Source organism: Sus scrofa, chromosome 6 (assembly GCF_054392235.1).
Source record: "Sus scrofa isolate SSC_HxYL_T2T_F1_AM1 chromosome 6, Sscrofa_HxYL_maternal_Yorkshire_Landrace_v2.0, whole genome shotgun sequence".
Taxonomy (NCBI): Eukaryota; Metazoa; Chordata; class Mammalia; order Artiodactyla; family Suidae; genus Sus; species Sus scrofa.
This window is the reverse complement of record NC_139388.1, coordinates 5,613,600-5,640,869: the sequence shown is the minus strand read 5'-3', so window position 1 is coordinate 5,640,869 and position 27,270 is coordinate 5,613,600. Positions and strand designations below refer to the sequence as shown.

The 27,270-nt window shown below is 46.0% G+C and overlaps 2 protein-coding genes across 30 annotated transcripts in view; both read left to right on the top strand.

The window, feature by feature from the left end:
- CDH13 (cadherin 13) overlaps positions 1-12,475 on the top strand; it is a 1,446,594-nt gene extending 1,434,119 nt beyond the window's left edge. For 28 of the 29 annotated variants that reach the window (XM_084957934.1, XM_084957954.1, XM_084957942.1 and 25 more), the window contains 3 exons: positions 1,186-1,419; positions 3,878-4,096; positions 10,963-12,475. In XM_084957934.1, the coding sequence (XP_084814060.1) occupies positions 1,186-1,419; positions 3,878-4,096; positions 10,963-10,970 (461 nt within the window). In that variant the 3' untranslated portion in view covers positions 10,971-12,475. 29 annotated transcript variants of the gene reach the window in all.
- A 10,081-nt stretch (positions 12,476-22,556) lies between these two features.
- Positions 22,557-25,528, top strand: HSBP1 (heat shock factor binding protein 1). The gene is given in 4 exon segments (NM_001097485.1): positions 22,557-22,647; positions 23,160-23,226; positions 24,028-24,148; positions 25,283-25,528. Coding segments are annotated over 3 exon segments (231 nt in total). The 5' UTR covers positions 22,557-22,602; the 3' UTR covers positions 24,147-24,148; positions 25,283-25,528.
- Positions 25,529-27,270: the final 1,742 nt, after the last annotated feature.

The window sequence follows — 27,270 nt, the reverse complement described above, 5'->3', positions numbered from 1 at the left end:
TAGTCCATACTACAGCGCCTTGCAAAAGCACCATGTAAATAAAGTAATAAAACTTTATTGTTAAAAAATAATAAAATAATAATAACCCGCCTTTCTGAATCTGTCCCGTGCTCCAGGCCAGCCGTGCCACCCCCCAGGGACATCATCAGCCATCCCAGGCCCTTCATCATCCGCAAAAGAAAACCCTGGAGTAGGTCTTCCCGTCTTAGCCTCGCAGTCAGTAGAGAGCTATTCCATATGGAACGAGGTCTTTTCTCAGGGACTCTCCAGCCTCCCAGCATCACCAACATGCAAATAGTTGGCTATTTAGTGGAAGGTTTAATTCCATAAACAAGAACATTCTTGGAGCGACTTTCAATATGTGGCTATAACTCGTGTATTTAAAGCTTAGCATTCTAAAGGTGAAGCCTGAAGAACTTTAGTCAGAAATCTTACATATGATAAATGGCTTTTTTACATGTGTGTGCCTTTTTAGGGCCATACCTGTGGCACATGGAAGGTCCCAGGCTAGGGGTTGAATCGGAGCTACAGCTGCCAGCCACAGCAACACCAGACCTGAGCCGAGTCTGTGACCTACACCACAGCTCACAGCAACACAAGATCCTTAACCCGCTGAGCAAGCCCAGGGAGCCCTCATGGATACTAGTCAGTTTCATTACTGCTGAGCCGTGTGGGAATTCCCAATAAAAGGCTTTTTTTTTTTTTTTTTTTTTTTTTTTTTTTTGGATTCTACGTATAAGTGATATCATAGGATATTTTTCTTTCTCTGTCTGGCGTACTTCACTTAGTATGATAATCTAAATGCAGTATTACTCCTGGACATATATCCAGAGAAAACCATAATTCAAAAAGATACATGCACCCCAATGTTCATTGCAGCACCATTCACAATAGCCAAGACATGGAAACAACCTAAATGTCTCTCGACAGATGAATGAATGAAGATGTGGTATATATACACAGTGGAATATTTCTCAGCCACAAACAAAAAAGAATGAAATAATGCCATTTGCAGCAACATGGATGGACCTAGAAATGGTACTAAAGGCTTTTTAAATCACTGAACTTGGATCCGTTTGAAACCCGGACGGCAGTAAAGGCATCCAGCACATTAGGAAAAGGTACCATGGACAGCTCCTGCTACTCTGCGCCTCCTGCACTAATATCTCCCCCCTTTCCCTGTAGGCAACCCTCCTGCTACTGGCACTGGGACTTTGCTGATAACCCTGGAAGATGTCAATGACAACGCGCCCTTCATTTACCCTACGGTAGCAGAGGTCTGCGATGACGCCAAAAACCTCAGCGTAGTCATCTTGGGAGCGTCGGATAAGGATCTTCACCCAAACACAGATCCTTTCAAATTTGAAATCCACAAACAAACTGTTCCTGATAAAGTCTGGAAGATCTCCAAGATCAACAGTAAGTCTGCCTAACCTTCTGTGGTTATTCTTCCGCTTTGAAATCTAGTTTCCCTGGCTTGGTTTTTGTTCCCACACTGTTTCTCCTCTGTGTTCTCCTGTATCCTCTTGGAATTTATTCTGAGTTATTCACACATGACAGATACTGACCATTTTTCCAACAACACGTGAATAAAATTTGTATAAATATTGCATATCAGCCCCTTAGAAATGCAGATATGAAGATTTTCTCTTTTGCTTCCTCTCTCAGCGTTTCTATACTGTACACTGTGTACTGTACACTCTCTTCTTTACCTCAGCCTTCACAACCTGGGGGTCTGGGCTCAGCTGCCCCTCCTCTCCCAGATGACTGTGTTAGCATTAATTCTCACCAGCATTTGGAGATTGTCCACTCTACACTCGCTTTCATAAGAGAAGCACAAGGAAAAGACTCTTCCAAAAGTCTTAACCTCTAATCCTCCATTTTCCATTTTATCCTGCAGATCTCAGAATTGACTTTGTCTTTCAAATGACCTTGGCTTTGACTTTTGACATTGATATCCTCTCCCACCTGTCCTCATTTATGAAACTTGCAGGCAATGTCCCTTTCTTCCAGTCCTTCCACATGGACCCGTGGCATTTAAAACTTGGCCCAACATTTATCATCTGCCGTATTAAGACCGACATATCCAAGTACTGAATTATGAAGTATCCCTGTATCTCAACACCTCCCCCACCTCCCTCCCCACCATCAGTACGAACTCTGCTGAGATCACCTCGCCTTGCAATAAAGCCCCAAACCAGACTTCACACATTTGTTACATACACTTGGCCATCAAGTGTGAATTTATTCTGGGATTGACCCAGTCAGGGCTGGGCTCCCTCTTTCTGATTTCAGTGCTAGAGTTTTTGAGACCAATGGGGAATTACCCATTTCATTAAGTTTTGAATGTATTGCACATCTGTACATAAAATTTTCTATTAAAAAATCTCATATGTTATTGGTACAGCCTTATCTCATATCTCATTTTATTAGTGCTTTCGCTTATTATTGATTCTGTTTGCCTGTTTGTCTATTGTATTGCTTTTTAAAGAATGAATTCTGTTACACTGATTATTTTTAATTAAAACGGCCCTTCTCTTGTTTGAGGGGTTAGTGTTTTATTTGCTAGTTCGTGTGGCTGTAGCTGATTTGAATAATCATCCCTGGTTCTTTCCAGCTGGAAATTTCTCATTTGAGAGTTTCTCCTCTACTTGAGGGAGATTAGCGAATGTTTCTAGCATTAACCTGCCATCCATATTGCTTATTTCTGTTGCTGTCACCTTCTGGTTAGGATAATGCTTCATCTGTTTTTGTTTTCGCATCATCATACTCACTTCCCTCCTGGTTTTATTTATGTAGACAAGATGCCTCCTAAATTCTTTTTCCTGTCCAGAATCTTTTCTGAATACTTAGCATTGTTTATGCCTAGAAAGGAGCAATTTAAAAAAAAACAAATCCCGGAGTTCCCTAGTGGTTCAGGGGCTTAAAGATCCAGTGTCCTCCCTTCTGTGGCTTGGGTTGGTGCTGTGGCACAAGTTCAGTCACTGGCTTGGAAACTTCTGCATGCCCTTGGGCATGGTAACAATAAATAAATAAAACTTAATTTGAAATAAATTCAAATAATTTTTTAAAATCCCTGCTCATCTAAGAGACTGAAAAGAAAATAGCCCAAGGCTAAGAACAGTGGCCAGGTGGCCTGGCCACTTCTGAGCACTGCCCATTGGCCTGGGTAATGGCAGATAATCCCACCAAACATGGGCTTAAAGAGCTAATCTCCATGCTGGATCGTGCTCTGCATTCCCCCCAAATCTAGGGGTTTGGGCCGAGGCCTCCCCATGGCAACAGGAGGCCTGCTCACATCAAGGGTGAGTGGACTTTTGTTGTTGTTCCAAGAGTGTATGTTGATTATTTGAATTTGGATTTGTGTATTAAAATGCTCTAAGATAAAATTTTTCTTTTTTTCAGCTTTATTGACTTAAAATTGACAAATAAGAATTGGATGTATTTATGACATATAATAGGAGGATTTGAGAGTGGTTGTTCACATTATTTCTTCGAGATGTTTAACGTGATCTTTGTGAAGGTGGCCTGATAGCCTAATGTTTGCAGGGAGGAGTCATCAATCATCTTTACAAAAGTGGGTCCCCTTGCACCTGACTATAATTGCCCTGCACCACAGAGCTCCTTGATGATGGAAACGTTTCATCTGGGGCTGTCTGGTGTGGCTGCCACCAGCCAGGTGTGGTTGCCAGGCACTCAAGAGTAGCTACTTCAGCTGAAGAACTGAATTTGAATTTATATTGGATGTTAATGGATTTAAATTCAAACATCCTCCCAGTTAAATGAATGTTTTGTGTGGGTTTAGTCTCCCAAAGTCCTCTTTCGTCTGGAACACTCTAACCCTCTCTCATGAAGACCCGCCCCCTTGTCTTCATAGATACGCATGCCCTGGTGAGCCTTCTTCAAAATCTGAACAAAGCCAACTACCACCTGCCCATCATGGTGACAGATTCAGGGAAACCACCCATGACGAACATCACAGACCTCAGGGTACAAGTGTGTTCCTGCAAGAATTCCAAAGTGGACTGCAACGCAGCGGGGGCCCCGCACTTCAGCACGACCGCAGTCCTGCTCCTGTCCCTCTTCAGCTTAGCTCGTAAGTTGACCAAAGCCCAGTGCGTGCACAGTACAAAAACAACTTCACCAGAGCCATTGTTTTCTCATATGTCTTTCCCCAAAAATCTATCCAAGAGGAAACATTCATTTTTTAGTTTCTGTCTGTATAATAGAGAGTGTTACCTGTAAAACCGCTCCAACTAATGTGGAAAGGCACCTTCACATCCCCCTGCCCCCCCCCCGCCCCCCGCCGTCTGAGGAACTGTGCAGAGGCCCTCAATGCTGTCCCACAGACCCGGTGGTGAGAAAACTTCCTGCAGATGCCCTTGAACTTGCGCTCATACACATGTGCCCAGATGGGTTAACTGGTCTACCGGAGTGCTCTTTCTCTCTGCACTGTGCAGAATAGTCTTTAGCGAAGTTAAAGTAGACACCGTACCTTTTTAAGAAGAGTCATGAGGAGTTCCCGTCGTGGCGCAGTGGTTAACGAATCCGACTAGGAACCATGAGGTTGCGGGTTCGGTCCCTGCCCTTGCTCAGTGGGTTAAGGATCTGGCGTTGCCGTGAGCTGTGGTGTAGGTTGCAGACGCGGCTCGGATCCCGCGTTGCTGTGGCTCTGGCGTAGGCCAGTGGCTACAGCTCCGATTCGACCCCTAGCCTGGGAACCTCCATATGCTGCGGGAGCAGCCCAAAGAAATAGCAAAAAGACAAAAAAAAAAAAAAAAAAGAAGAAGAGTCATGAGAATGGATGGATGGAGGGTGAGGCTGCAGGAAAAGAGATAAATGCATAATGCACACATCCTTTTCCCTGACTGGTAGTAATGACTCTGACATAATGAAGATTTTAAACAAGTGAATTATGCCGAGTAATATCGATGTGAGTGTAAGATGAATAGATATGTGTATCAAATACTTCCCATTTATGGAAGACTAGTCCAGTTTTAACCTTAGCAGTTATTCACATATAGTTAATGTCATTCGAAAGCCTTCCGGGCCTCTGTAGTTACCTTTTGAGAAGGTTATTAGTGTAGCTGTGAATTAGGAGGTTGAGAAACCGATGATTAGAAAATAAAGAAGAGAAGCTATTATATCCTAGTGACAGTGGTGAATGGAGTCAACAGGAAACCACACATTCCAACGTCAGACCCTCAACCCCCCGTGCTGAGCCAGCAACCTGGGAGTAGAACCAAAGAGGAGACTCTGGAATGAGAAGTGTCTCCTTGAGTGGACGGGTGGATGGATGAGTGGATGGGAGAGAATGTGGGAAGGAGGGAGGGAAGAAGGAAGGAAGGAGGGAGGGAGAAAATATATATTCACTCTTTTCATCTTTCTTTTTTTCTTTCTTCTTCCTTCCTTTTTCTTTAAGAAATAAAATAGTACAGCTGAAACTGAAATCCCCCATGTTCCTCTCCCTAGTTTCATTCTCTGTTCTCTCTCTCCAGAGACAATGGGTATCATGAGCCAGCGTGTGTGTGGATGTTGTTTTATATTCTTCATACCCGCCGCCCCCCACACACACCACATGCAGCTCTACTTTGTGCAGTTGGCCAGACTTGATATAGTCCATATGTATTGAGCCTGGTGTTCTGCACCCCTTTTTCCCTTCCTCCCCGCATGCACATCCAAGCTCCCTCTGTGTTGCTAAAGTTCAGGGGTCAGCAAGCTCTTTCCATCGAGGGCCAGGCAGGAAATATTTGGGGCTCTGTGGGCCACATCAGGTCTCTGTCCCATCTTCTTTTCTATGGCTTTGTTGTTTCCATCCTCTGTCTTTTACCACCCTTGAAACGTGTGAAAGCCATTCTGCACTCGAGAGCCATACAAATGCACTATGGCCACCAGCCAGTGACCCCTGGGCTGGTAAATAAAGTGAAGTGACCACTGTGACTGCTAGAGAGCATCTGTCATGTGAATGCGGTGCAGCCTCTTCCCCTGTCGGCAGGCCCGTGGGGATTATTTACAGTGTCCTGCTATGACCAACTCCATTGCAGCAGCCCTGTGGAATCTGTTTTCCACCAGCTTCTCCAGAAAGGAGGGTGCAGGAGGCCTCTGTCACCTACAGCAGCATAGATGGAGCTTGGATGTGTAATGTGGAGAAGAAAAAAGAGCTGCAGAGCATCAGGCTCAGTGCGAGCAGGGGCCGGTGGAACCTTTGTTCATCAAGAGTCAGGCTTTGATGTCCTGTAATTGCGTTTATAGAGGGAGCTGTGTGAGTGGCTACTCAAGGACCTTCTCTGTATGTGTACACACACAGGCCTACATGGACACACACAGCATTTTTATTTCTGTACAATCACCCAGGAAGGACTGCCCCAGGTTGATCCAGACTCTGCTATATGTGAGTTCCACTGGGTCCCAGAACCTGGACCCAGGGCTGAGCCCGCTGTTTGTCTAGCGCTCACTTGAGAAGCCATCTATCTAGACCACCAGGGAGTTTTTTAAATGGAGACTTCCTACTGCTGATTGTTGAATTACAGATTCCCAAGCCCAAGCATCCTTTGGAACCAGCATCCCAGACGACAGTGGCCTCCTGCATCCTCCTACAGGCAGATGTAAAAAGTTGCATGTTTTTACACAGTATTTTTTGTGATCATACACACGTCTGCTACTCCAAATCCACATTAAATATTAGGAAGATGTAGTGTACCTGTTTAGATGAAAAGGAATATAAATTGCCATGGCAGCATTTGCTTCCTACCAGCAAGGGATTTTCTTGGGTCCCCTACTCTGGAGACCCCTGACCTTGCAGACACCCGTAGTGAGCGTGTTCCCATAAATGGCTCATCCTCATATTTTCCATCTGAGCTCTTGGGTCTCACTTAATCCAGGACAGAACTGCCTGATAACTCCCAAAAAACTCATGCCCATTTTACACTCAACATAGCATCATGGAGAAAAGACATGCATTCGGTGTCTGAGATAGCAGCCATGCCCTTTGCTCTCCCCCACAGAGGGAGCCACGTGGTTATCCCACCACCGTAGGGGAGGGCGCCCAGAGGTCAGGCCAAAATCACCCTCAGAAAGGAGCCCTGAATCCCCCTACACAACTGGACAGGTCCTCGGTGGACCTTCCCAGGTTTTGCTCCACAAGACAGGTAATTTCAGCCCCCAGAACCATTAAGAAAGGGGCCGCCAGCCACCTGTTTGACTTCCAGACAAACCACAGTCTGGCCCCACATCAAAGGCAGAAGATTATTTAAGATTGTTCATTTGAACATCAGAGACGCCTGCCAAATATAGTGGTTCTTGTTCTACTGTAGAGCTAGCCCAGATGTGCTTCCTAACAGAAGACGACTAACTAATAAGTGGGTGAGAAACTGAGTGAGAGCAGGAATAAGTAACCACGGGTGTCCGAAAGCTCAGACTTTCCCCCGGGAGCAAAGTCAAAGTGGCTGACCCACCCGTGCAGCTCTTAAGGTGACAGTGGTCAGAGGGCACACAGAAATGGGCCTAAAACATGAATCAAGGTTGGGTTGGGGGGAGGGGGTCCTAAAAGCAGTAAACTAAATTGTAAAGTGCAAAGGTAGGACAACTGTCCACTCAGCCATTGTCCTCGAATGAGTCTCAGGCTCTGGTAGAAACTGTTTGATGTTTCTTTAAAGCAAGAGTTGGCAACCTACAGCCCAGGGGCCAGCCAAGGCTCACTTCCCATTTTTAAGATTTGATTGGAACACAGCAGGTTCATCTATTTACAGGCTGCCTGTGGATGCTTTCTGCCACTACCTCACAAAGAGCTGGGGAGTTTCTGCTGTGGCACAGTGGTTAATGATCTAGCTTGTCTCTGTGGAGGTGCTGGTTCCAGCCCCAGCACGGCGGGTTAAGGATCCAGTGTTGCTATAGCTGTGGTGTAGGTCACAGCTCCAGCCCAGATCCACTCCCTGGCCTGGGAACTTCTCTATGCTGTGGGAGGGGCCAAAAAAGAAAAAAAATTAAACAAAAAAAGAGTGGAGTAGTTGCCACTGAGACCCTATGGCCTGAAAAGCCAGAAATATTTACTGTCTGGCTCTTGGCAGAAGTGGCTCAATGGCCTCTTTAAAAGCTTTGTTCATGAAACTTCAGTGATCCCATCATCCAATGTGGGAAGAAAAAGTGGGTTTTCCTCTTTTCCTCAAATAATGCCTCAATCCAGGCAGCCCAGCATTAACCAACACCCTGTATTCTGTGGTCTTTCTCTCTTGCCTTCATTGCCCTGGTGGTTTTATGCCGCTCAGTAAATGAGACACTGATGCTCAGAAAGGTCCTGGGGTGAGTAAGCAGTGAGGGTGGCCTCCCTTGTGGAAAAAGATAATAAAAACATTTCAGTTTATTGTGATACCATAGGTGGCCTTATTGCGGCTGAGCGTTGAACTGAGAGGGCTACCCTTCCTTCTTTGACGTCTAAAAGTAAAGGAAATGAAACTAATGACGTTGAAAGCAATTACAAACGTAAATGAAATTATTTTGACTGCCAATTTTGTTGTTCCAATTACGTGTCGATGACCTTGAGGGGGTGCAGAATGCTCCCCCAGGACCCTCCCAGTGAAGCAAGCTGGCGCCTCCCTCAGGGTTTCTATAGAGCTCTGTGTGGTGTGACCGGGCAAGTTCAGGGAAGGATATGGCGCTGAAACCTTTTTGAACATTGTTTTAGGCCTAATTAATCAGCCACAGCAAGAATATAAAAGGACAGATCAGGGGAGCCATTTTAACAGGTACCAAAATTAAATGTCTCTACACTGGACAGGAGGGGGCGTTGCATCGTAACCTCGATCACAGTGACGAAGTTTTAAGAGGTGACCACGAGGAGCAAAAAACAGCCACTGAAAATGCTTTTCTTTCTAATTCCTTTTCTTAAGGTAGTATTTGCACTCCACAAAATGTACCTATTTTAAGTGTACAGTTTGATGGATTTTGGTAAGAGTATACCACTGTATGGCCACACCACAAAGACCTGGCTCCTTGTTTTCCCTCTGCTGTTAAATCCTCCCCCCAGCCCAGGCTCTCATCGATCAGCTTTCTCTGACAAACTTCATGCCTCGTCTAGAATTTTCTGTAAATGGAATCACGCAGTCCGTTATTATAGAGTCCATTTATGAAGTGTATCAATATTTTGTTCCTTTTTATTGTGAAATGAGTTATGGGCAGAGACAGGGCCAGGGTAGAGCAGGGTGTCCTCTGCCTGCAGACAGAGCTGGTCCCTCCAATAATACCTCAATCCAGGCAGCCCAGCATTAACCAACACCCAAGTGGTACAACTGCATGGGCTATGAGAGTGGACCTCCAACCTTCCAGGCCTTTCTATGTGCCATGCACATGCACAGCTGAGAACATGGCATAATCATGGCCTACTTCATGTAATCAACTCCGCAGTCCCAGGAGATAATGTTATGGTCTAAATTGACTTAAACAGGGATTGGGGACTTTTAAATGTCATAGGTCTTATTCACCCAAAAAAATTTTTGTATATTTCTCAATGCCCAAAGTGATTATTTTAAGTTATTGGTACCACACTAGAAAATATTTTGAAATATAATTAGTGATGCCATTTAATATAGTCTTTGCCAGTCTTTCTGCCAATAGGGGTGGATCTGAAAGATGTAGTTTACTGCAGCCCAAATACCCAAAGAGTTTAAGGTGATGGTAGCAAGAGCAATAAAATATTCTACTAAAAAAAAAAGAAGAAGAAAAAAAGGAAATCAATTGTGTTCAGAAAACTCCTAACCACAAAGAAATTCACTACAAAGGTCCCTAGGTGGGCAAAATAAAAACTTGCATCTGAATTAACATATGAATTTCCATGGCCCTTTCTTTAAAATAGCTTTTACCCTTAAGCCTCTCGATATCATCTTATTTATACTTGAGTCACATTACAAAGACTTTTTTCTGGAAGTTAGAGCTGTTGCTCTAAATTTTCCAAACAGGTATAAAATGACTGCTTTAAATTCTCAAGTCAACAGGGTGCAGTGAAGGTAGGTCAGTTTTACATAGTAATCTTCGCCTCAACAGATGTAGAGTGAAAAGCCCTAAGCTTTTGAGAATAACCCATTATTCTGTAATCAGTTCATTCCAGAATGAGCTACACTTCCATCGTGGGTTGACCTTTTACACACTTTTATTTCTTTGACTCTAACAGGAGTTTTTAGTGGTACCATTTCCCTGCACAAATCCAAGATATAATAATAATTAAGCACAACTGGCAGAGAACCGAGCTACTTCCATTCACCCTATCACCAGGCAGATCAGAGTCCCTGGGCTGGTGTAAAACCTAGAGAATAAACACAGTCTGGCAACCTCAGTCAACTTTGATGAGACACTGGGGGCCACGAGGATGCAGGAAGGGGCCAAAACCAAACTCAGACAGCCTCTGGAAGCTGGAAACCAAAGGTGTGGCTACACTCTCAGAGCTTCCAAAAGAAGACCCTTGACTTTAGTCCCGCAAGACTTCTGACCTCCAGAAGAGTGTGCTTGTGGTCATTTGTTACAGCAGCCGTCAGAAACTCATACCCCTTCCCTAGAGAACCACGGATTACTATCTTGCTCTTCTCTGTGCCAAAAAAAAAAAAAATACACACACACACACATCTGGGATGGTCATTAATTTCTAAGCTACCAATTCAGCTTAAAATAGCCAAACTCTTGGCTTATTGCAGGAGCTAGGGCTCAATGCAGAGTGGTAATGGCCACAGTTGGTCTGCGATGAGATATTTGGCATTCGCCTTTTCAGGGCAGTCCAGCTTTTTAATGCACAAAGCCGCAGAATGATTCACTCTCCCTTCAAATGCTATGCTTAAGAAAAAAAAATTCCCCCAAGGTAGTGTGATATTTATAAATGCATTTATTATACGTTATCAGTCATTTATCTAGTATTTAGCTAAAATGTTTTGAATTGACTTGTTATATTCCTTGACTTGACTCTGGATCTCTTCCATTCAGGTCTGTGAGAACTCCTGACATCTGAAGCTTGACTACCAAGTTTCCATAGCAACAGGAAAAAGAGGAAAAAAAATCCAAATCTGAAGATTGCAGTTTACAGCTCTCGAACTTCACAACTAGGCCTCAATTGTTCCAGATTTTCGTTTTCTTTGCAATTTCACTTAGTCTATACTTTACCATTTTGACAGCATCTTCCTTTCTCCTTTGATTAATGGAATCCTCTGAATTTTCCCTGAGTGTTTAAAGATCATGGCATATAACTTGACCTCCTGAGAGCAGGAACAAAGACTCCTTTTTCTGATGTGTTGCCATGTTGCTAGTCCGCGCTCCGCACATCCGGTTTTGTCAGTGGGTTAGTATTTGTATATGTGTGCGTATCTGTATGTGTATATACCCAGTATTTATAGACAGACTCTATGGGAGAAGCTTGGTTTTGACATGTCATCCTTCCTTGAGAGGTTAAGCAAACAAGTAGAAGCTACGGCAGCTGATCCCTCCAGGGCCTCAGCATCATGCTCAGCACGAGCGCAGAACACAGACCTGACACTTCTCACCGACCCATTCTGTCTGAGCCCTGCCACCACCAGCCAGGCAGGTCCGCAGAGGCGGAGCCCCGAGACAGAGCCCTTTCTCTTTAGAGCGAGGACCTGTTTTTCACTGCCATCCTCTGCCATGATCCCGGTGAGGGGCAGAGCTGGGCATTTTACCATCAAATGCATGGGCATCCGTCTGCATTTGTACGTGTCCGAATCCACAGTCCCAGTGGGTTTTCTGAGGATGCAGATGGTGATAGAGCATCTGGCCCTCCTCGGTATGTGTACAGCCAATGGCATCGTGGAGATCAAACGTGCTTTTGAAGAGGTCACCAGGTACCATGTGTATACACATATAGGCCCACGTGAATAGACATACATTTATGCACAGCCACGCCTTTGTTTCATATATACATGCCTACAATAGAGTAAATACAGGTAGTTTTAAAAGCTCCCTTTTGTGTGAACCGACGACCATCGTTTGCAAAGCTGAAATTAAAAGATGTTCGTTATTGGATGCCAAGTACTCGATTTTGATTCTGTGAGCTTGAAGAGGCAGGCGAATGCTCGTACCAAAATGATCTTCTTGTCGCTAAGCTGTAAATGAACCATCAAAGCTCACACCAAAATTTCCTATCAGATCAAACTAGTGACAGCCTGCGGCTTTTTCTTAGAGCTCGCCACGACCTAGGGTAAGGTAAGTGTCTTAGCATATTTTAATGCAGTTGCTTACTAAAGGTTTTAACCACACGCGCGCACATGCGGGCGCACACGCTTTCTTATGCAATCTCTGTTTGCACCTGTGCTTTTCAGTTCACGTTCTGTAGGAAATAGAAGTCATATGTTGTCTATATTGTAGTGAAATTACGCAGATAGAGTTCCATATATTGTATTTGTTTCGATGGTAAATCTTTTTGGAGCATATAGAATGCAGAGATTTTTTTGTTTCCATTAAAATAAATGGATATTGGTGGTTACAACTGCTGGACAGTAGCTTTCTCTGATTTCTATGTTGTGTCGAATGTCACTGATGCTGGGTCTTGCCCAGTGCAAGTTCACGTTCTTGGTTGGCCGTGGACGTCCCCTGGTATCTCCTGTTTGGCGGGTGAGTCTGTAAAGCCAGAAGCCCCCACGTGCACGGAGCAGGTTCCGGGGCAAGGGGTCCAAGCCCGCCCAGTCACACTTTACCAGATTCCTCTCCTGGCTTTATAGGCCGCAGCCTGTGTCTCCATGATGGACCTCGCTCCCCTCTTCCCTCAAGGCAGGGAGAGGGTCACCTGGACCACATCCGGGAGCATCCTCAGGCGGCCAGGTGGTCCAGGTGGAGCTAACTAACCATCAGAAAGCTCATCCTCCCTCCTGACCCAGGGCCTTCCTCGGGGAGGACACAGGCACTGAATCACCCCTCTGTTTAAGCACACAAGTGTTAGGCTCGCCCTTTTCTCTCAAGCTGGCAGCTTAACTTAGCGTAGAAGGCAGAGAACTCCGAGTAGAGGGCATCCTTTGTCAACAAGCAGAATATGCCTTCATTTTCCCCTGTTTAAGTATACTCCCTGTCCCCAGAGCGCTTATCAGGGCAGAGAGCTTTCTATCACGTTGTTCTGTCTAATCCCCTCAACAACAATGAAATAGACCAATTCTTAGTAGCCAAAGTGGTAGTGTTTCCTGAATGATAGGATGCTTTTTAACTTGCAGGAATACATTTATTATGGTGTCCTGGAAACAAAGGTAGACTCCAAAGATTATTTCATAATTATCAATGCATTTTATTTTAGCCCAAGTTGTTGGGGAAAAAAAAAGTCAAAATAAGAGCCAGAAATTGCTCTTCCTGATGACTAAGCAAGCACAAGATTGAGGATTTTACTTTCATTGAACAGAGTCACACCTTCTTCATTCTTTTGATTAGTGCATTACCCACCTTAGTTCATTAAAAATTACATTTTCTCCCCCTTTTACATATGATAAATTAATTATTTCAGATGATTTGTTTTAACAAGCCTCTGCAAATATTTTCTAATTTCAATGAAAGTTAACTTGAACACTGCCAGGTCTCTCCCAACAGGCATCACTTCAGGTAGGTAGACCTGCTGACTCTTGGCCAACACCTGCCAATCTGAACATCCTCACAAAATAAATCCAGCTAAATTTCATGGTAGGTATCAAGTAAGACTCTGATCCATGGAATTCCTGTTGTGGCACCGTGGGAATGAATCTGACTAGGAACCGTGAAGTTGCGAGTTCAATCCCTGACCTCACTCAGTGGGTTGAGGATTTGGCATTGCCACGAGCTGTGGTGCACGTCGCAGATGTGGCTCGGATCCTGTGTTGCTCTGGCTGTGGTGTAGGCAAGCAGCTGTAGCTCCAATTCAATCCCTAGCCTGGGAGCTTCTATATGCCATGGGTGTGGCTCTAAAAAGCCAAAAAAAAAGGACTCTGATTCTTAAGAAACATTTTTCAGAAATTTTGAGAACACTCAGATTTTGATATTTTCAACCATCTGATACATGGAATAACCATCTACCATTGAACTCTTGAAGTCAAGCAGATTGCATTTTATCCAGAATAAATATATTGGGTCTTGATCTTAAGATGCAGCAGCTAAAAAAACGTTACCAAGGCTGTGTGTGATGCTGGGTTTAGTGCAGCGGTACCTGTACACAAGCTATCCAGGTGATTCCAAAGAGAAGGAGCTATGGTTCTCCTGGTGTGTATGAACAGGGTACAGAAACACACTTAACACAACATTGTAAATCAACTGTACTTTAATAAAAAATATGTATATACCTAAAAAGAACCGTATTTTTCTAAAATTAAAAAACACAATAATAGTAATTTACATGTATTGATTACTTATTTGTCCACACTGTATGAAATCCTCTTTACCTATTAACTCATTGAATCCTTACAGCAACCGTATGAGGCAACTCTGTCATCTCCAACTTAGAAAGCTGAGGCTCAAAAAAATCAAGTGCCTTGCCCGAGGTAAGTGGCCTCCAGAACCACTTGATTTGTTGAAGCTGGGCCATGTGACTCCAGGGTTCATGCTGTGCCCACAGTATCAGATGCCAGCCCTGATTCACAGACAAAGTGTCCCCTTCAGACCAGCAAACCCTAGTGTGAAGCCTCAAGTGGCATCACCATCAATCCAGATGAACTAAACAGACCTTCCATGACTTTTTTAAATTTTTTTGGTCTTTTTAGGGCCACACGCATGGCATATGGAAGTTCCCAGGCTAGGGGTCAAATCGGAGCTGCAGCTGCCAGCTTGCACCACAGCCACAGCAACGTGGGATCCAAGCCATGTCGGTGACCTACGCCACAGCACACAGGGATTGAACTCGCATCCTCATGAATGCTAGTCGGGTTTGTAACCCGCTGAGCCACAGTGGGAACTCCTCTATGACTTCTTAATTCTAAGAACTTTCTGTTACGAACTATTAACACTATTCTGAAATAATATTGGAAACAAGATTTTTCCTATACGGGATCTCATAATTTTCTTAAATATTTCCTCCCTTCCCTTCTATGGCTTGTCAACAGGTACAGGAGGGGCTCCTACTAGATTAAGCAGACGTCTCAGCCACAGTTAATGCCTGTCCCAACACGTACCCAGTCACGGCCAAACCAAGCCAGGGGAGGGAAAGCTGAGGGAGGAAGTCATGTGGGATCTTCAAGAGCCTGTCCTGGAGTTCCCGTCGTGGCGCAGTGGTTAACGAATCCGACTAGGAACCATGAGGCTGCAGGTTCGATCCCTGCCCTTGCTCAGTGGGTTAACGATCCGGCGTTGCCGTGAGCTGTGATGTAGGTTGCAGACCCGGCTCAGGTAGACAAATTCCAAAGGATCTCTAAGCAGTTTCTGATTTTGGCAATGGAGCACAGTCAGCTACTGATGTGTAGTTGGCTTAAGCAGGAATCAACAGCTAAATCACACCACAGAGAAAAAACATCACAGCAAGAGACAGGTGAGCACTGAGAAAGAACAAACTGCCTTTTCTAAATAACAGTAATAACAATAACAACAGTCATAATACTAACCTAATGATCTGCCCACACGTTTCCCCAAGATGATACATCCCATCTTCTCCCCTTATCTGGCTCTTGAGATCTGGAACTTCTCATAATCTGATGGTAGGATGTTTCGTGATTGTTCCTGGAAAGCAAATTAAAAAGAATTCTTTTGCTATGAAAAATGAGTTACCCTTATCATCCTCCCTATTGCTGATACATTAACCCACTGTTGAAAAAAATTCTCTAGTTTTGACTATGTCTATATAAAAGCACATGCAAACTATGTACAGACAGAAAAAAAAAATAGTGGGAATGGGAGTTCTTATTGTGGCTCAGTGGGTTAAGAATCCAACTAGTATCCATGAGAATGCAGGTTCTCTCCCTGGCCTCGCTCAGTGGGTTAAAGATATGGTGTTGCTTCAGGTTGTGGCATAGGTCACAGATGTGGCTTGGATCCAGTGTTGCTGTGGCTGTGGTGTAAGCCAGTAGGTACAGATCGGATTCAACCCCTAGCCTGGAAACTTCCATGTGCTACAGGTGCAACCCTAGAAAGAAAGAAAAAAAAAAAAAATAGTGCTGATGAATGTGTGAACAAGGATTTCAGATAAGAACTTTATTTCTATAAATTGAGAATAAGCCTATGATTTAAGCAGAAGTCATTTAGATATTCATCAAATTCAGGAAGCAGAAAGGGATCTTTCTGCTGCTCATGGCGCATCCCTATCAGAACATCAATCATTAGCAGGTTGCTAAGCCCGATAAAGCCTTTGAAATTTTGTTTTGCTCCCAAGGGCTTGCTGGGCAGTAGGATACAGTAAGAAGCAATGGGTGTAGTAAAACCACAGTAATTTTCACTATGAAGCTGCTAAGCCTTTGAGAAGGTGGTTCATGGAAGGCCTGCGAGTATATGCTTAAAATTTCCATTTTCTGCTATTTTTTTCCAAGCTTTTCCTTTAGAAAATAATAAAGACATTCTTTATGATAGACATGCTTTCAGATTATTAAAGAGTTGAAAATGAAAGCCTGTATGAAAAAAAGCTTTGCGTTGTCATGCACATTTCAACGCTGTTCTGGTGTTCAGTATTATTTATTCCCTCCAAGATAAAAATTTTCAGAAATTTTAAATAAATTTTTTCATTAAACTTAAAAAGGATAAAAGCTTATCATTTGAAAATACTTCTCTTCTATTGCAAATACAGTACCTTTGGGCTCTAGTTGCTGAATTGCTGACTGTTTCTGGGCTGTAAATTAACATTTGATTTACTGTCTAGTTGCTAAGAAATGTGTAACTTGTGAAATAGTCACATAAAGGTTATCTGGGATTTTTAATGTGTGTACTTGGTCTAAGACCAGCTTTCAGACAGTTTAAACACAGTGACAGAGCAAAGGTAAATGTTTTCAAATGGCGCTCTGGTTGCACTATAATATTTAAAGACCAAGAGTAAAACCAGTGTTGCCTGCCTGATAATTAACTCTTTTCCTTTATTCTTTTCTTTCATCTTTTTTTTTTTTTCTTTTGGCCGTGCCTATGGCATGCAGATGTTCCCAGGCCAGGGATCGAACCCGTGCCACAACAATGACCCAAGCCACAGCAGTGACAATGCAGGATCTTTAACCCACTGTGCCCCCCATGAACTCCGTCATTTATTCTTTCATAATAGTCAAGTCCTTCTGATTTGGAAAAAACACAGATAATAGAAAAATAGATGATAGATAGATAGATAGATAGGGAGAGAGACAGGCAGACATACTTAGATACAGAGGAAGACACTGAGATAAAGAGATACAGGATAGGAGCTCCCATTGTGGCGTAGCAGAAACGAATCCGCCTAGGAACCATGAGGTTGCAGGCTCAATCCCTGGCCTCGCTCGGTGGGTTAAGGATCTGGCGTTGCTGTGGCTGTGGTGTAGGCTAGCAGCTGCAGCTCTGATTTGACCCCTAGCCTGGGAACTTCCATATGCCACAGGTGCAGCCCTAAGATAAAAAAAAAATTTAAAAAAAGAGAGAGATACAGGATAGACAGACATCAACAAGATCCCTTTAGTGAGCTCCTTAACAAAAAAGAGGAGGAGGGTGCTAATACTTTATAAGTACCTCCTATGGGTGAGATATTTTACATACTCATGTATGTATGTGTGTACGTACACGTTATTGTCATACATTTTAAATGCAACATGTAACTATATATATAATTTATATAATTCATGCCATATTGAAGTAGAGGTTATCTCCACTGTACAGATGAGAAAATGAGGTTCACAAAGTGAAAACCATCTTGTACCAGGTCTCGCTCCTCCTAAGTGGCACATATGACCTCCTGACATCAATAGCTTTTCAGTTATCCATTGTCACCAAGAATACATGGAACCGAGTTTGTATCATCACCCACAATACATGAAATTAATGATGACAAAACCATTAGATCATGACGGGATCGGCAAAGCAGAGCCATCACCAAACTTGCAGGTCTCTAAGAAAGGGTTCCTTCTTCCTGGGTAGTCTATCTCTGGGAAATGGCTAGTTTTGGTAAAGAAACAGGGAATTGATTATCAGCCAGTTATAGAGACACTAATTTGGAAGAGTGCCACAACGAGCATAAGAAACACAAACTAACTCTCCAAACCGAAAACAAAACAATTTGAGATGGATCAAGATGCCACTGGTCACAAGCTTCTTAACAACTGGCCACAGCTCTGCTGCCCGGCCTATGGTCTTCATCACCAACAGTCTGGAGTTCCCTCAAAAAAATTAAAAAGAGAACTGCCATAGGATCCAGCCATCCCACTTCCGGTTATCAATCCAAAGGAATTGAAATCAGGATCTCAGCGTGACTTCTGCACTCCCAGATTCACTGCAGCATCACCTACAACAACCAACACAAGGAAACAACCTAAATGTCCAGTGATGGATGAATGAATAAAAGAAAATGTGGTGTCTGCATACGGTGGAATATTACTTGGCCCTGAAAAAGAAGGAAACCCTGCCATTTCTGACAACATGGATGGACCCGGAGGACATCAGGCTAAGCGAGATAAGCCAGACAAGGAACGACAAATATTTCCTCTCACTTACATGTGGAATCTAAGCAGAGGGCAGAACAGTGGTTGCCAGGGGCTGGGAGGGAAATGGGGAGATGGTGTCAAAAGGCACAAAGTTTCAGTTACACAGAACAAACAAGCTCTCGAGAGTCCCTGTACAGAATGGTGCCTAGAGCAACAATGCTGTATTGTATACTGAAAATCTGCTAACAGGGTAGACCTGTTGTGCTTAGTGTTCTTACCACACATAAAAATAATAATAATAATAGTAGAGCGGGAGGAAACTTTGGGAAGTGATGGATATGTTTATGGTCTTCATGATAATCATAACTTCATAGGCCTATAATTCCTCCAGACTCACAGCAGAATACATTAAATAGGTACTGCTTTTTATGTGTCAATCATACCTCAAAAAAAAAAGGTTTTAAAAATAATAAAATAAAATATGTACAATGAAAACCAAAAAAATGTGACTGCCTCTTGGCTAGATAGTATGTCTACTGAAGGTCTGGGAGTGAGACTGCTCTGTGTTGAGAGGTGAATACAGATCCTCCAGGAGTCAGACACAGTGACATGGCTGACACCGCTGCTTGTCACAAGCACGCAAAGAGAGACAGAGATGGAAAAAAGAAACAAGCGCCTACTATGTGAGTCTCACGGGTGTGGCGCCTTATCCGTGACCTGAAAACCACTTCAATACATTCTCAGAGAAACATAACAAGCACAAGTGCATGAGTAGAACATAAGTTTGCAGATCCAGAAATGGCAGGCAGCATGTTCTTGCATTTCTAGAAACTTGGCTGTGAAGTGGTAGCCCAGGAAAGGAACAGGGTCACCTTGGTTGATGTGTTTCTTTTCTGTTTTTGTGTGTGGGTGTCTTTTGTCTTTTGGGGGCGACGCCCAAGGCATATGGAGGTTCCCAGGCTAGGGATGTAATGGGAGCCATTGCTGCCAGCCTACTATGCCACAGCCACAGCAACGCCGGATCCGAGCCACGTCTGCAACCTACACCACAGCTCAGGGCAATGCCAGATCCTTAACCCACCGAGCGAGGCCAGGGATCAAACCCGCAACCTCATGGATCCTAGTTGAATATGTTTCCGCTGTGCCACAACGGGAACTCTTCTATTTGGTTTTTTGCCACTTTCATATGCCAAGAGGAAGGAGTCCGTGGAAAGGGGGGCTGAGTAGAGCACTGGTTCCCAGAGCTGGTGGGAGGAGAGGGGAGCAAGGCCCAGCTTTCTGCCCTGGACACACATCCAGCCTGGGCTGGAGAAGGAGGCCTCCTCGGAGACAGAAAGGACTGAAGGGACATGGGGTTGATGGAGAGACGGATAAAGGTCGGGAGGGTGCGACCGAGGGGTTTGACAAAAGTCTCTATTTTGGCTGCAAAAGAGCATAGTTCAAGGTCATCATCTGAGAACCAGGTGGATGAAACACCAGGTCTGAAGAGACTAGAAGGCTTTGGAATGTCCACTAAAGACCAGAGCCAGCACAGCCCAGGCCACCAGAAGGATGAAGTGTCACTTTCTGATGCTGCTGCAGGGCCCAGCCAGCAGGTGTGTGCTTCTCAGCAGCATTTGGCAGTCTGGGCAAAAAGCACCCCAGGTGCACAGCAGCTCAGAGCAGGCTCAGAGCAGCGCAGACTAAAAGTGCATCAAAACCCTGCAATGAGAGTTCCCATCATGGTGCAGTGGTTAACAAATCCGACTAGGAACCAAGAGGTTGTGGGTTCGATCCCTGGCCTCGCTCAGTGGGTTAAGGATCTGGCGTTGCCGTGAAAAAAACCCTGATCATTCCTTTTCTGTTCACATAAGGCCAACACTGCAGTGTAGACACATGCGCATCAACACCTGGTTTTTTTTTTTGTCTTTTTTTTTTGGTCTATTTGCTATTTCTTGGGCCGCTCCCGGGGCATATGGAGTTTCCCAGGCTAGGGGTCGAATCGGAGCTGTAGCCTCTGGCCTACACCAGAGCCACAGCAACAGGGGATCCGAGCCACGTCTGCGACCTACACCACAGCTCACGGCAACGCTGGATCGTTAACCCACTGAGCAAGGGCAGGAACCGAACCCGCAACCTCATGGTTCCTAGTCGGATTAGCCAACCACTGCGCCACAACGGGAACTCCTCAACACCTGTTTAATACACATCTGACAACAGGGGATATGGAAACCAGGGCCCAGCTTAAAGCAAAGCACAATCATAAAAATACCAGATTGAGCCCGCACAAACCCAAACCATCTTGGAAGGAGAAAAGAGACTTACTTCAGTTACCCAGTTATTCTAGAAAGAGGGAAAAAAAAAAAAAAAAAGTGCTCGGAAGAGATAAGACAGCTACAATACTTAATGAAAAATGAAGGTTGTTCAAAACCAAAGTTTTAAAGGTTAACTGCTGGTGCCTCACACATAATAGAGCAGTTCTGTTAATGGAACAATATCCAGTTTGGTTCGGTGTCTCAACCCCACAAAGTAAGTATATCAGCCATGACTATAAATTAGTGGAGCTTTGGCACAAAGCCGCTGTTTAAAAGACCTTGGTCTCTGCAAAGAGAAAGTATGCTTTCTCCTTAAATGCAAAAGAAAAAAAAAGATTCCACTGAAAAAGTGTCAAGTCTGCTGGCTATTATGTAAAGAAAATTTCAGTTGGAATAAAAAGGCCTCAAGTCTCCCACCAGACACACACACACACACAAATTCACATTCTGCGTTGCTCACAGCCATAAGGCAGACCTGGCTAGAAATTCCAGGTGTGAGTAGCCAGACTTCTGTGCTGGATCTGGGAGTCCCAGTGACTGGGGTCCAAAGTGAAGAGGCCTGCCATCCCAGCCAGCCCTGGCTACTTACATCCTAAAGGATTCTGGAGCTCTGTGTAAGCACTTTATAAAATGCCGAGCATGATGCAAATGTGTCACCTGCTATGGACTGACTTGTGCCCCTCCAAAAAGACACACTGCCGCCAAAACTAAGCTGCAACTGACCCCCAAAGGCCGTCCTTAAATGAGAAAAGGAATGTGAAAGTTGCTGAAACACGCCAGGTCTTCCTCCTAGGGGTCTCCTACCCCACTTGCCAGCAAGACTCATCTCAAGACCACCTGCCAGGCAGGAACTTAAGGTCTCAAGTCTGCAGCCCACCCCCCCGTCTTAAACACTAAATCCAGTCTCCCAATCCTGCACGCGGCTCCCTCCTTGGCCAAACCAGAAACCTTCCCAACCCCAACACCGTGGAATACCACCTTGAATGACAGAAGCCAGGCTCTAAGACACTCGTTTGAGTTCACTTACATGAGGCCGGCAAAACGAACTGTGTTAAAAATCAGGACGCTGGTCACCCTGGTGAGTGGGTAGGTGGGGTTGATAGGGAAGAGCCTGGTCACGACTCTTGACCTGGGACAGTCACAAGTGTATGAGGACTTTGTAAAAAGTCACTTAGGATTTTTACACCATCTAGAATTCATTCTTAAAAATAAAAATCAGCCTGCCCCACGGCCCCTGCACCTCCACTCGACCCTCGTAGGGAGAAGGAAAAACACTGGGGGTTTGGTGGGCACACCTCTCACCCCTGGGACCTGTTTCCCCACCAATGGCTTGTGGAGTTTTGTTGGAGGGCAGGCGTCAACACAGGTCTAGGTTAGGCCCCTCGCAGGGCACCCAAAAAAGGCCAGCACAGCCTTTAACGACAGCAAGACGCCAAGGGGACCGCCCACGTTTGCCCCACTGCAGGTTTGTGCCACTTTTTTCCTCGCGGGGCGGGGGCTAGGGGCGGGGATGGGGCAAGGCGCTGGAGGGGCGGGGACGGGGCGGGGCTTAGTGGAAGGGCGGAGAAGTGCTGGGCGGGGCCCACAAGGAGCTGAGAGGAGGGGCGGGGCCTCGGCTCCGAACGGAAGCTCTAGGCCGCAGGCCCTGCCGGCGAGTGACGCGAACTACAGCTCCCACAAGGCCCCGCGGTCGGGCGGCTGACCTCCGCCGTCACGCGAAGAAGACGCTAGGGCGTCTGCGCGGACAAACGGAAGTGTAGGTGACGGTCTGAGGCAGCACCGCCAAGCTGGGAACCGGGGAGATGGCCGAGACTGACCCCAAGACCGTGCAGGATCTCACCTCGGTGGTAAGGGTCGGCTGTGCGCGCCCGAGGCCGCGACAACCCGGGCGGCGCCGGCCAGCCCCCACGGACCGAGGCGCCCCCTCGGGGCGCGCGGGGCGGGTCTCTGGAGGCCCCGGTTCTAGAGGCTTCGCGGGCGGAGGCTGCCCCACCTTGACCCACGGGCCGCTGATTGTTGGCCCCCCGCCGTCCCAGCCCCGCTCACTCTCGGTGACCCCGGGTCTCCCAGCTCCCAGCCCCACCCTCGCCGCCCCGCACGCCCTACCCCAGAGGACCCAACGCCCCGTGAATCGGCGCGGGCCCCAACAGGAAGGGGCCTCACCGGCCCCCCCGCCCCCACGTCTGATTTGACAGGTGGGGAAACTGGAACCCGGACGGGGAAGTTGAAGGCCACGGAGCTGCTGGGGTTTTGGGCTGGATCGCGGGATCTTCATCTCCCCCTGGGACCAGGGCCTCCACCCTGTCCCGTGAAGTTGTCTCAGGATAAGCGTGGGGTGTCGTGTCTTGTTGTTTCGTAGGTGCAGACACTCCTGCAACAGATGCAAGATAAATTTCAGACCATGTCCGACCAGATCATTGGAAGAAATATCCTTTATTTATAGGCAGCTTCTTATGGGCCTTTGGATCCCAATTTCCCGGTGGTGGTGGCCATAAGTGGGTGGTTTGCAGGTCAACTTCCGCCGGTCATTTACATTTTTTTACTGAGTTTGGAGGTATTCTTCCCAAAGTGTCCAGTGGAAAGAGCTGGGATTGCAGCCGACCTAGCTCCCTGGCCCCAAGGAACTTCGAGTCCACCGGTAACACTGTCGAGTATGATTGTTGACTGCGAGCCAAGCGTTTTATAATAATTACTGTCTGCTTTGCTCCGGCCATAACCTGATGAGGAGGTTATAGTGTTACCTTTATGTAGCTGGTGAAGAAACAGGCAGCTTAGAGAAGTGAAGAGCTTGCCCACGTCCCATCACTAGTAAAGGGCAGGGCTGGGATTGGATCCTTAGCCCGGGCTCCTGTGCTCTTAACCAAATTCCAACAGTATCCAAAGGTGGTTGGGAAACCATTTTCATTACAACACGGTGTTGGAGTTCCCTCTGTGGCACAGTGGCTTCAGCGTCCAGGGTTGTCTCTGTGGTGGTGCAGGTTCAATACGCAGCCCCACACAGTGTGTTAACAGATCTGGTGTTGCCACAGCTGTGTCGTAAGTCGCAGCTTTGGCTTGGATTCAATCCCTGGCCCCCCCCCCCCCCCCGAACTTCCAACTTCCGTATGCTGTGGGTGTGGCCGAAAAAGAAAAAAAAAGGCACTGGCGTTGAAGGCTGTGGTCTGCAGGGCCCTGGAGGCGAGGGCGAAGAAATGGCAGCTGTGGTGCGTTGTCTTTAACTCCCCCACTTGATGACATGAGCAGTCGCATTGATGACCTGGAAAAAAACATTGCAGACCTCATGACACAGGCTGGGGTGGAAGAGCTGGAAGGCGACAACAAGATCCCCGCCACACAGAAAAGTTGAAGGTGAGGGGCGGGGCAGGAGAAGTGCGGTGTGTGTCTGTGTGATGTGGATGTAGTCACACTTTCTCTAGGTCTGCCCACAGCCTAGCGATGATCCAGCAAGCATCACTGGATAAGAGGCCTTTCATGTCCCCACCCTCGAGGATTCAACTAATTCTTTATGTAAAATTTATTTTCCCTACTTTTGTCAATTAGACCTAGATCCCTATTAGTTAAGACCATTGGTTAATATTAGATAACCACTGAGTTTATATCATTACAGCCAGAAGAAAAGAGGTCTGTTTTGTTGGCCTTGGCAGACTTTTGGTCCCTGGCAGATTTTTCCAGTGGGTTTTTGGTTTGTTTTTTGGTTTGTTGGTTTTTTTTAAAGATAACACCCACATTGCCATCTTCATTGCTGCCGTAAGTTGTAAGGGTTCTCTTGGAAATACCCCCCACACTAGACAAATGCCAGGACAGTGGCTGATTGCGACTCACATGACCTGGATCCTGGCCACACCAAGCCTTCATCCTGGAGATGATGTAAATTTCCATTGTATAGTCACACATATCAGCGTGGAGACTGGTCATCAAAAATGCCCTCTGTAGCAAAATAGCTAGACACACATGTGCCTGCCCTCTTTTCACCGGGGTTTCTTTCATGAGAAGCCCTTTCCTGAGAGTGGTGGTTACCTCACTGCAACTCAGAAGTCCAAGAAAATAAATAGAGGTTTGAGAGGTAAAGACTTTCCAGTTTGTTGTTAACAGTAGCTTAGGTGGATTCACTATGTAAGTAAATCACATAGTAGTTTTACGGGGCTTATCATCTTGGATCCTCTACCCAGGAACCTTGGGCAGTGTCCTGCCCGTCTTAGGTGTTTCTCTGGCTCTCACTATCATTCGGCATCAGAAACCCCACGGAGTGAATGAGAACACTGTCGGGAGGGCCGAGGAATGTCACGGGCGGGGAACAGTGGCAGAGAGTGGGAGGAGGAAGAAGATCCACGCTCATCTCTTTAACAAAGACTTCCCGTGTGTTTTTGCTAGGATACTGCGTAAAGTAGGAGGATTGAGAACGTGGCTGCTCATTCTGTGTGTTATTTTTCATTTATCCTTAGAGAATGACTGGCACGTTGATGACTTTCCCTTTTCCGACAGGTGGCTCAATTGCACTGAAATCCAGAACACCCTTTTTACAAGCCAAGAGACGACGGATGGCTTTTTGCAACTAACTACTATGTGTAGACAGGTTTTATATTATAAAGTGTGCATTCTTCTTGCCACATACTATAGAGTTAGGTTATAGAGTGACCTCTCCCCCCCACCCCCCGTGTTTCCTGAACATGGTAACTTCCTATCTTGGACCTTGGTCAGTTGTGCTATTAAACACTAAAACTTTGGCAGTTCCTGCGAACAATTGTCCAATTTTTTAGTGTATTTTTGTGCAGTCGGTTTTTTCCTATCTTTCCCTTCGTAGCAGTTGCTGTTGGATGAAAGTCGTTGTGTAGTTCTTTTAATTAGACGTGGAGTAGATCCTCAGTTATAATTAGGTTTTGTGACGTGAAACATTTATAGTTAGGGTTCTTTAATTCTCAGACCGTGACTGTTCAATGAACACCAAATAGTGTGCTGATAGAGTTTCAGGTGGTTGAAAACATGTCAAATTGTGTGTTCAGAACTATCTGGCACTACTGTGCCACCCAACCTCGGAATTGAACCGTGATTTTATGTCCGAGTCCCTGAGGTCAGATGCTACAGTGACAAAGAGTGACCACTGCCACTTAGGTTAGAATTCTTAAACATGGAAAGTAGCAAAATTGCCTGGTGTCCGGAGGCCTTTCGTAGTTAGAGTTTTGCATGACGTTTGAGCACTTCAGTAGGCCGTGCTTTGTCCATCGGCAGTAGTTCCCATAGGAAATCTGGCGGGATTGGACGACTCTGCTGCTTCATGTCTTGAGCTCCTGGCTGGGCAAAGAGACAGGCAAGAAGAGCAGACCGTGTCCAGTCCGGCCAGTGACTTGGCTAGGAGATGAGAAGTGATTTGTTAGAGGCTCGAGTTTTTAAGGAACTCTGTTTCTGAAAACTCTTTCTTACCTAAATCCCAGCAGAGCAATGGTTTTGTTATGGGTGCCGGGAGACACTCACCCTTGCAGCTTAGCAGGAGGGTGAGCCTGGAGGCCAGCGCTGACAGGAGGAGGCCCGCGAGGCCGTCCCGGGGCCGTCCCGGCGGGGTGATGTGAGCAATGGCCACTGTGCTTTGGAGAGGGAAACCCTTCGTCAACAGGGTGTGTGTTTTCAGAGTTTTCCTGTGTCACCAGTCTCAATTGTTTGTATTGCACATATATAATAATATTAAGGAATAATTTGTCCTGTTTATAAATTTTACGGGGAACACAAAGGAGTGGATTTCTCCTGGGATGAAATGGATTCCCCACTGTCGTTATGGCGCCACAGAAACTCCTTTGCCGGGCCAGTAGGTCATGCTCCGAGGTGTAGCCCTGAGAGCCCGGAGCCGGCTGGATTCTGAGGACTAAACGGAGCCGTGTGTGGGATGCGCCCGGGACTGGGATGTGGCAAGGGAACAGTCGGGCAGAGGGCGTCAGCTTCCTTAGGTCCTGGGCAGGTGTCAGAGCAAGCTCGGGAGACCAGAAACACCTGCTGTGAATAAAGGTGCCTGAATCCTGCTGCTGACGCTTCCTTCCTTTGTGTCGTAAGTGATTGGTTTGGTTTTCCATGTTTTCATACCATTTTAGATGATCAGCTCGAACCTCTGCAAGGATTCAGTACCAGTAGCCCAAGTGGGAACGGGTACCACGAGGGGACTGTGCTGCTGGAAGGGACACTTGGGAGCGCAGAGGCCTCCCACATCCGGCCACAGAGAGCCAGGCCTTCTGCCCTCCAGCAGGGCCCCTGCCCTGCCGGTATATTCCCAGGACACGCGGTCCCTCTCCAGCAGAGAGGGCTCGTGCTTCTCTGGGGGTGTAGACTCTGCTGTTCATGTAATTGACCTGCTGGAAGTTCACTGTGCGAATTAGCACAGGAGAGCCTCGGCCTCTGGAGCCGAAATGGGATTTAACTCCTGCCAGTTTCCAAGTTACTTGACCAAGGATCCCCCCACCCCCCGCACTTAGTACCAAATAAGGATT